Source organism: Arachis duranensis, chromosome 5, assembly GCF_000817695.3.
Source record: "Arachis duranensis cultivar V14167 chromosome 5, aradu.V14167.gnm2.J7QH, whole genome shotgun sequence".
Classification (NCBI taxonomy): domain Eukaryota; kingdom Viridiplantae; phylum Streptophyta; class Magnoliopsida; order Fabales; family Fabaceae; genus Arachis; species Arachis duranensis.
Genome location: NC_029776.3, coordinates 91,965,531 through 91,976,191, shown reverse-complemented (window position 1 = coordinate 91,976,191; position 10,661 = coordinate 91,965,531). Strand labels below are relative to the sequence as shown.

General features: G+C 31.5%; 1 protein-coding gene and 1 pseudogene across 1 annotated transcript; both read right to left on the bottom strand.

Annotated features, from left to right (window-relative positions):
• Positions 1-2,174: 2,174 nt before the first annotated feature.
• On the bottom strand, positions 2,175-3,015 carry LOC107490383 (uncharacterized; annotated as a pseudogene).
• Positions 3,016-8,186: 5,171 nt separating this feature from the next.
• Positions 8,187-8,628, bottom strand: LOC127747678 (uncharacterized). Its single transcript, XM_052261823.1, has 2 exons — positions 8,494-8,628; positions 8,187-8,423 (listed from the first exon to the last, which is right to left on the bottom strand). The coding sequence occupies exons 1-2, from the start codon at positions 8,626-8,628 to the stop codon at positions 8,187-8,189; spliced, it is 372 nt and encodes a 123-aa protein (XP_052117783.1).
• Positions 8,629-10,661: the final 2,033 nt, after the last annotated feature.

Below are 10,661 nucleotides of genomic sequence, written 5' to 3'. Positions count from 1 at the left end.
ATAATAATAATATTTATTAAATGATTTTAATTATAATTGATTTTTAATTATTTTATTTATTATCATTCCAAGAGTTAGCAAACGTAAAGGCCTTGTTTAATAGGTTTATCATTATTAGAATAATTATGAAGGTGTATACTCCCTTTGAGACAAAAAAGTCGTAACTCTAGTTCAATTACAAGCACAATTGGGATAGATTAAGGAAATTTACAATAAGTCGTCTTTATTATTGTAAATAATACGACATTTGAATTCGACCTTAACACGTTATTTATGTCGGAAGTAGGGTAGAAACAGGCCAGGCTTTGCTCTTAACTAGCCTGTCATGTAGTTAATTGGCCTAAGCCTGACCTGTAACCTGCTATAAGCTTTTTTTAAAGTACTAAATATGGCCTATTATTCAGCCTGGCCTAGCCTGAAGCCTGTTAAAATGTCTGATAATATTTTTTTACAAAAATAAAAATATTATTTAAAAACATTATTTTTTAATAAATATATTTATATATGATATGTCATATTTAATATTTATAAGAAATTCTAAATTATAAAATATTTAAATATATAAAACTATTTATAATTAAATATAATAAATTTAAAATATCTCATAATTTTATTAACGATGAAAAAATTATTTATATATGTAATTATATATTAACAGGCCCAGGCAGACCTGACAGACCAATAAGGTTAATTAGTGAGCCTAAACTTGGCCTATTAACATAATAAGGCTTTTATAAGAGGCTGAACCTGTGCCTATTTCATAACAGGTCAGCCAGGCCAAGTCAAACACAGGCCAGACTGCAAGCCGCCTGGCCTTTTCCCACCCCTAGTCGGAAGGAGTTGAAGAATAGTTTGAACAACAGAGAGTCTCACCTAATAAGATTATTGCCGTCAACCAATTTGCGAGAATATAAAAAACCACACTAACTTTAATGAAATATGGTAATAAACTGATTTTTTTTTTGTATTTTTATTCGCATTTATAATTATATTGTGCTAACTAAGTTCATACACATAACATTTATAAGTTCATATACATAATATCTATAATTACATACAACTAACTTCTAAAAATTAAATTCATGTTTATTAGATATTACATGAATACACATATCATTTTTTAGTTATTGCATAAGTAACTATCAAGTTAACACATATGTTTTTGAATTTTATCAAAATTGAATTTGAAAAAGATGTTAAATTCTTAAATTAATTTATTCAATTGATAAATTTATTCCTAACATTCATAAATTCATACACATAACCTCCATAGTTTCATATTATTAACATCCATAATTTTGTGCTCATAATATTCATAATTTTATACATATGATATCTATAATTAATAAATTTTTATAATTAATATTATCAAATTTTAAACTATATATCTTATTGTATTCTTTAAGATTTTAATATAACGAGTTAATAATTATTTTTAAAAATTTATTTTTTAATTTTTGTTTATATTTTATTTATTATTTTTTAATAGTCTATATCTAAAATATGAGTTGTATAGTAGAAGTTGTTAAAATTTTTTAATTTAACCTCTATAATTTCTGCAGAGAAATTATATTTTAATGAGTAATAATATGATTGAAGGATGTTAGGAATTTGATTTGGAAAAAACTAAAAATTAATTTTTAAAAAAACATTAATGATTCTAAACATGTAGAAAAAAAATGGATGATAAGAATAGTGAATGATAAAAAATATATGTCAATTATTTATCAAGAGAATAAAAAATTTTATATAATATTTTTATATTGTAATTATTTTTTGACTACTTAATATCACCGTACGGATCACCATATATAATATTACATGTATTTATTTATATCTTCTGTCATTGTGTTGTTACATGTAACACTTTCTCTTTTGTAAAAATACACATTAATCTTTCTTCAGATTTAATTTAAACTATATATGACATTCCATACCTTTATTTTTGTGACATTAACTTCCACTACAAATATGTAGTATCAAAGATGACAAATCAATAATATTATATGTATTAATTTTGATATATGGTTAAAGTAAAACAATTTTACACATGTATTCAGTAATCTAATCATATTTAACAAAAATAATTACTTCAAATATAATTAAACATCTGTATAAAATTTTATACATTTTTTGACATTAAAATTAAATTTTTGATCGTAATTATAATTATAAGTAAAGTCACTTGTTGTTCTTAACCTTTCCAACACTAAAAAAAGAACCAAATCCAAATAGATTTGAACTCCCTTTGGAAACATAAGGAGTTGGTACATTCAAAACAGGGCTAATCCTAATACTACCACCATGGCCATAAATCTTACCTGAAGCTGCAGATTTTTGCACAGGAAAGAGGTAGTTTAAGCTAGAACATGACCAAGAATCTGATGATGATGAGGATTTGTTGTTGAGTGAGCTCATTCTCTTTTGATTATTCTTCACAGAACCGGTTGAATTGCTTCTTGACAAAAGAGGCAAAGAACAAATCAAGCTTTTCTTTGTTTCACAGTTTAGACTCTTGCTTCTACTGAATCCCTAGAATGATGATGATGAAGAACAATGAGGGTGCTTCTTTTTCTTGTTCTTCTTCTCTTCATTTTCTTCACAACAACTCAACTCTAAGAGTTCTTTAATAATGGTTTCTTTCTTCATTTGATCATTACTTGTATGAAAAGAAGAAGATGGTCTTGGAGGAAGAAGCTTTGTATGATGTTGAAGGTTGATCATGTGTTTTCTAGCAGCATTGTTTGTGGCGGTTTTTCTCTCTTGAATCTGAATTGGAAGGATCACACCATTTGAGAAGAGTTCATCAGCAGAAGATGATTCAAACTCAAAGATGTTGTTGCTTGTTGTAATGAACTCAAATTCAGAATTTGAGTCATCATCATTGTTAAGCAACATTGTTGTTGTGTTCTTGCAAGGAACTTGTTGAGAATTTTGTTTCATAGGTAAAACATGTAGTTGAGCAACATCATCGTTTGACAATGATAAACGTGGAGGACTGATTTCTGAGCACATAATTGGAAATAACTTAAAAAAAGCTAAAAAGATAAGAAAAATCAATGCTTCAAAATAGTTGTTGAACTCGTACGAGTACTATATTATATAGTATCGATTTAGAACTTATGGTTTAGGGTTTGTGCAAAATTTAAAGGAGTTAGGAGAAGATTGTGAGAAAAATTGCAAGATAAAAGAAGATTTTTAGTGCTAAATATTATTCTGAGCAATGCTAGAGGGTCAGTGATTTTTGTGATTGTTAGCCATTAACTAGTTATCAATGATGATTTGATAGTGTGAGATTTCATTCAATGGCTCACATTTCTCTACTGGTTATATGTTGGCCAAAATTCAATAAATCTGCTGCCCCTAGACTTTTCTAAGTGAATAATATGACTCAAAAGGGAAAAATGTTATCCGCGACAGATTGGAAACTGTGACGAAAAGAAATTATATTATAGAGTAAGGAGCAGTGATGCTTGATTAGAGGAAAGTGAGAGAGTGCAACATCTAACTAATCTTGATCCTTCTCAATTAAAGGAATAATGTTTGGAATTTCGAGTCTTATCTCTGCTTGACTTGCTCTTTAAGATATTGGACTTTTGGGATTCCAATACTAATCATTCATAATTTTGTTTTCTTTTCCTTTTGATATTGGTATCAAGACTCTATTATTAATAATTCAATTAGTCTAATCCGATGAATTATGACTACTTTTTAACATAAGTTATTATATTATCAAATAATAATAATAATAAGTCAGGTGAAGTGCTATCAGATACATTTTTTTTTTTACTATAGAATCATATTTCGATCATTGTGTATTTGGAAATTTCTTAAGCACATGTTGACAAAAAATAGTTTTCTTTTACTCTTGATAATGTCATAATACATGACACTATAATTTGGTGGATCAAACTCCAACTCCTTTTGGTTTACTCACCTTGTAGCTAGGATTATACTAGATGTGTAAACATAGTTATTAAAACCGATAATCAAATACCAACGCAAGTTGGCGCAGATGGATGAGGGTCTGTGTCCCTTAACTATTTCTCCCGGGTTCGATACTCACTGGAGGATGGGAATAGAGCTTGCTTGTTTGGGAGGGTCGCCCACTTTGTGTGCCTCTGCAGTACCCGAGGGGTTAGTCATTGGACTTCCGGCCTGATGGATACCTGGTGCAAACCAAAAAAAAAAACCGATAATCAAATTAATCAGATTATTGAATAATTAAATTATAAATTGAATCGATTTATGCGGTCATAATTAAATAATTATATAAAATTTAATTTTTTTTTTTTCTAACTAATTAAATTTGACTAAATTGGTTTAAACTAATTTTAAACGAATTTGATCGAATTTTATTGAGTTTGACTAAGTTTAACCGAATTAATCATTTAATCAGTTCAAATAATAATCCAATTCAAGTTAATAACCGAGTGACTGGATTTTTGGTTTAACCAATCGAATCGACCGGATTTGATAACTACGTGTGTAAGTAAAGTTTTAGGAATATTTTATATAATTATTTTGTTTTATATATATTGAACTAATCTACATTCATTATCATTAATTTTCAATGTAAGAATGTAGAATGGGTTTTACACATAATAAAATTGTGTTTAATTTAATATACAAGAAAACAATTAATACAACTATGGTATCTGATGAGTACGTTAACCCACGATGAGTTATCTCAATTTTCAATTTTCATACAAAAATAGTGATATCTTTTCTATCAATTATTAATCAGTTAAAATTATAATAATTATGTTCCAAATGCGAAAGATGAACACACTGACAGTGAAATCTTAATTCTTTCCTTTCTCTCATATTAAGTAGTTCTAAACTTCTATTATATATATAAGGCAATGATACACTAAAAACTAAAGTTAAACCCTAAAGTGGTCCCTGAGATTCACAATTTGCACCAATTTAGTTCCTGACTTACCAATTACACCATCGATGTCCTCAACTTTGTTAAAATTACACCAGTGTCGTCCCTCCCCACGTCTCCGACCAAATTGACTGCCGCCGGCAGTGACATGGCGCTGAGATGCCATGCTGAGTGCCACGCTGGATCACTTTTGGCGCTAAGAATATGGATGGACGGAACGACGTCGTTTGATATATGTTTAGAAACAAAATCCAAATAACGCATGATTACTTCATCTTCCTCTTCGTCTTCTGAAAACTAAAATAACGCACCATGAAGTCCTGAGTTCTGGGCACTATATTAGGGTTTGAAGGTTGAAAACGTTTTGTTCTGTGGAGTTCGCTGCCACTGTGGAAGTTTTGTGCGATCGTTGTCGTTGACGGAAGCAGAAGGAGTTCATTGGGAGCACAACTCAGGTACGTCTGAACTCGCAAAAAACAATACTTTTCAACAAAAAAATATGCATCAATGTCTGTGTTTGTTGAAAATTTGATTTAGGGGTGATGAAAGTTTAAAATTTTTAAATCTCTGCTAGGGTTTTTGTGGGTAGTGGAGAAATTTTTTTCATGCTCTGTTTTTTATGCAATTTTAGTTGGGTTAGTTGATGGGTGTTTGTGGTGTTTTGTATGTGATTGAATGTCAATTTTTGTGGTTGCATGTGTGAAATCTGATTGTTTGATTCCTGAATTTAGTTTTTTGCATAATGCAGATGGAGACTTTGATGGATATCATGTTCCATCATGGGGAACATTTAAAAAAAATGATGATGGAATATCAGTGTACTCACCAGATAACAGAACTTGCTTAGGAGATTTAGATGAGGACACGTTGGATGTGTTCTTTGTAAGGAACTATTACAAGGAATTTGGGTATGATAACATAATTCAGTGTTGGTGGCTGCCTCCGGGGAGGAGCTTAGATGGTGGACTGAGAGCTCTTACATGTGATTGTGAGTTAAGAGAGATGTGTTTTGCTGCACAGAAGAATGATGGAGTTGTTGATGTGTATTTTGAGCATGGGGTGTCCACACTAGAGGTGATTGCAGGGAAGGAAGTTGTAATATGGCTTGATGATACTTGTGAGGGAGACTTGGTGAGCAAGAAGAACACTAGTGAGGGTCCCAAATCTGATGGCAACATGTCAAACCCAACTACAGAACCAAATTCCATCCCAAATGCAAACCCAAGTCCCAAAAACAATCCTATTCCAACCCCCATGAAACTATCCCTGTCACTATTCCAAACCCCATTGATGATAACACAACCCCCAATCCAAATCCTGCTAAGGCTCATGACAAACCCATTCTAAAGCCCAATTCTAAATCAAAGCCCAACCCAACATCTATCTCCAAACCCAAACTGACTGAAAAGCACATTCAAAAGCCCAATCCAAGCCTGAAAGCCAAGCTGAGAGAAACTACCAAGGCATGCTCCACAGCAAAAGGTAAAGAAAAATAAAAAATGAAGTCCAAACCTCAGTTCTTACCTAAGAGAATTACAAGATCTCAAGCTGTTGGAACATATAGAAGGTCTGCTAATAAGGGCAAGGAAGCTCTTCATGTTGACTTAACTGTAAATGATGACTCCAGTGATGATGATAGTTCAGAGGATAGTTCCTTTAAGCCAATCCAAGAAGACAGTTCTAGCAGTGAAGACAATGCAAGTATGTCCAAATCCAAACTGAGAAATAGGAAACTAAAAGAAGTTAAGAGAGGTGCATATGCTGATCTTGGAGACTACAAGACTAACGGATGGTGCTTTATTTCTGATATGCAGAAGGTAATGTTACCTTTCATATGCCTTTAATAATCTATGAGTCTCTGAATTTATAATGAATTGTCTTGCAATATTGGTTGTTACATATGCATGAGGTTGCTTGCAATATTGGTTGTTACACATTACCTTTCATATGCATTAGGTTGCTTGCAATATTGGTTTTTAAACATTACCTTTCATATGCATCAGGTTGCTTGTGGATAATATGCATAGTTAATTATGTCCAAGTAGCAGTAGAGATGAAGGGAATTGATAATATGCATAGTTAATTATGTCCAAATAGCAGTAGAGATGAAGAGAATAATGTTACATCTTAATTAAGGGACTATATTGTATCATTGTGGGAGAAATCCATGTACACTCAGCCACAGGCCCCTAACATTAGGAGGAGGCCTGGAGCTCTGACAAAGAAAAAGAGAAAAGATGTTGATGAGGGGAACAGTGGTAACAAGAAAGCCAAACCAAGTGGAAGTTTGAAAAGGGTTTTGAAGCCATTTACATGTAGGTATTGTGGGGTAAAAGGGCATACTAAGAGAGGGTGCTCAAAGAAGAGACTGGATGAAGTAGCTGCTGCTGTTGCAGCTGCAAAGGCTGCTGCAGATAAAGCCAAATCAAAGGCTGCTTCAGAGGCTGGCCCTAAACCTCATACTGCTGCTTCTGCTTCACATGCTGGCCCTCAACCTCAAACTACTACTTCTGCTTCAGATCTTGGCCCTCAACCTCATACTGCTGTTGCACCCGTTGATAAATCTCCTGCTGTGGAGATTGAGATATCACAACTAAACTATGAAGGATCACAGGTAATACAGTTCTTGACGTCACAACATAGCAAAATATATTTTTGTTGTTTACTGGGCTAATATGTTGAGCTACTATCCTGCTGTAGGATATAGCAGGATCTACTGCACCTGCACCATCAAGGCCGGAAAAGTTGCCCACCAAAAGGAGGACCTCACCACCACCTCAATCCATTCGTATGGATCCAATGCTAGGAGCCAGTGAGGCAACAACTTTCAGATTGGCCAATTTTATGAAGTTCGTTCCAACTCCCGATTTCAGAGCACCAAGAAAAAAGAACAATTCATGACTTTGACATCAGGATGTTTAGGACAATACTTGATTGTTTTGTTAAAGGCAGTTAATAGATAGTAGCTTTGTGTAGGTTTGCTTGTCAAAAGTTTTGTATTGCCAGCCTTGATATATTAGCTGTGGCACTTCTTTTGTTCCTTTTGCAACTCAAATATGTTAATGTTTGCTACTCAAACATGTTAATATTTGCTACTCAGATATGTTAATATTTACTACTCAGATATGTTTATCTTTGCTACTCAGATATGTTTATCTTTGCTACTCAGATGATCTGTAATTATTTCTCTTTAGCATAACTAGTCTATCAAAAACAGGGCATAATATAACTGAAGATAAAAAACCAAGTCTTACTTTCATTCATCCATGAACACATTACATACAACATAACATTGTCAGAACTTTAAACTCATAACCAATACAACAACTACAATGAACAACACCACTATACCTAACAATTGTATCAAACATTTTTGGGTCCTCACTTCAGCTTCCAATTTTCCAATCCTCCAAGCTAAATTGACTCTCACTTGTTCATTGTCAACTACAGTCGCATCCACTCTTCCTTCATGTTCCTCTTCTTCTACATCATCAGCCCAGAGAAAAAATCCACACCATATTTTGCCCCTAGTCTGAATATGAGATATGATAAGAAGTAAAGAACAGAAAATTACTAAACAAATTTTCTCACCAAAAACTCACATCGTAATTTGGACAACCGAAGAAGGACTTATCTGGGTTGGTATTTGTTCCGGACCAACGAAGCACGGGCCGGCAGCCGCATCCACAGCGCTCTGGCACCCGCGACGGTCTGGTCCGACTCCGCGATCTCGTCATCGATCATGTAGAGCTTTCCTGACCTTGACTCCGACACCCAATCATGGTTTTCGCTTCAGTTCCACGAGTAACAAAAAGGAAGCATGAGAAGAACTTTGCTGGGCAGAGACAAGAAGAACGTTGCTGGGCAGAGACAAGAAGATGAAATGGGATAACGACGACATGCTAGAAAATAGGGTTAAAACTAGGTAAAGGGACCAAATTGGGTCAAACAGTTTCAATTGCCACCTCAGCTAGCCGTTATCTATGCCAGCATGGCATCTCAGCGCCATGTCACTGCCGGCGGCAGTCAATTTGGCCGGAGATGTGGGGAGGGACGACACTGATGCAATTTTAACAAAGTTGGGGACATCGATGGTGCAATTGGTAAGTCAGGGACTAAATTAGTGCAAATCGTGAATCTCAGAGACCACTTTGGGGTTTAACTCCTAAAAACTATTATCCTTATCTTTGAAAGCAAGAAAAATTATGCGTGTTTTCTTGAATCATGATCAAATTACAATTCCCAAAAAGAAAGAGATGGATCAAATTTATGATAATCAACAAGGTTTAGTGTTGCAAAAATGTTACAATGAGACCACTCATCAATCTTCAGTTTAAATTAGTCTTTCCATCAATACATATTTTAAAGATGGTGAGTCGATGATTTTCAAATTTAGATCCTCTAAATTTTAAATTTTTATTTTAAAGGGTAAAATGTGATCTCTTACTCTTAAATGATTTTTTTCATATTTTTTTTTTGTTTAATCTATGAAATAAATTATAAAAAATTATACTTTATCTTCTACAATAAAATTCAAAATTTAGAAAATTCAAATCCTTAATTTTCTATACTCTAAAAAAAAGCCACCACAGTTTTAATACTAGACCGTATTACTCTATAATTTTGAATTTTTGATGTATGATATTATCTCATAAAATTATTTATTCTAAAATATTAAATAAATAAAAAGAGGTACATAAATCTATAGTTATATTTCTAATAATAACAAAAACTGCTAACCAATTTTTGCCTAATAACGGGGTAATAAAGCAAAACTGTTTTTTTAGAAAGTAAACTTTTATCTATTAAAAAAAAGACTGACTTAATTTGAAGATGCAATCACACTCGTAATATATTACATTACCAACAGTGACGGAGCTTGAAAATAATTTTTGAGAGGGTAAAAAATTTTCATATAAAAAATATATAATAGCATTTATATAGAAACAAAATTTATAAATACCATTATCTTTAAAGTTTGATAATAAATAAATAATTTTATAAATAAATTTTACGAAATACTCTAGAATAGTATTTTTTGAGTTTTGAGTAACTTAAAATTTTAATAATTGAATTAGAACTAAATTTTTAGTATTTTTACTATTTTTATTGTCTAATTTTAAAAAATTAAAATAAAACTCATAAGATGCAATTCTTTAAATATATAAACTGTAACATATTTAAAAAATATTATAATTATAATGATAAAAATTAATAAAATACTTATTGAATATTTTTCTTTTAAAAAAATTCAAAATATTTAAATTATAAAAATTATGATTTACAAATTTTTTATCAGTCTATATAGATACAATAAAACTAATATTTATTAGATATTTTAATATTTTTATCTAAAAAATTAAATTGAAAAACTAATAAAACATAAAATAGTATTTAAAAACAAATTAATTATTCTGATGATTATGATGATGGCAAATCTTGTATTCTACTAAATTATTATAATTTTCAAAAACCTATTTGTGTATAATTTTTAAAAGTCCAATAATAAAATATGTTATAAAATATATTGAATGAATGGGAAGTATGAGATGTATACTGTGTGGGGGGCTCCCCATTGAGTACCAAAATAATCGTGGTCATATCCACAAGTACAGTTGCATCAATAGATTTGACACATTTCAAATGTAAAAGTACTACATATAATAAAAGTTAGCAAGCATTTTAAGTGCACCGAAAATATTGGTGCACTAATTATTTTAACCGTTGATTTGAATTATAAAAAATATATATAATATATATTAATTAAAAT

Bases quoted from the DNA above. Each gene is read 5' to 3' on its own strand.
- LOC127747678 (XM_052261823.1), bottom strand. From the start codon at position 8,628: ATGACGAGATCGCGGAGTCGGACCAGACCGTCGCGGGTGCCAGAGCGC. The intron at 8,424-8,493 runs GTGAGTTTTTGG...TCTCATATTCAG, and splicing joins TCGGTTGTCCAAATTACGAT to ACTAGGGGCAAAATATGGTG.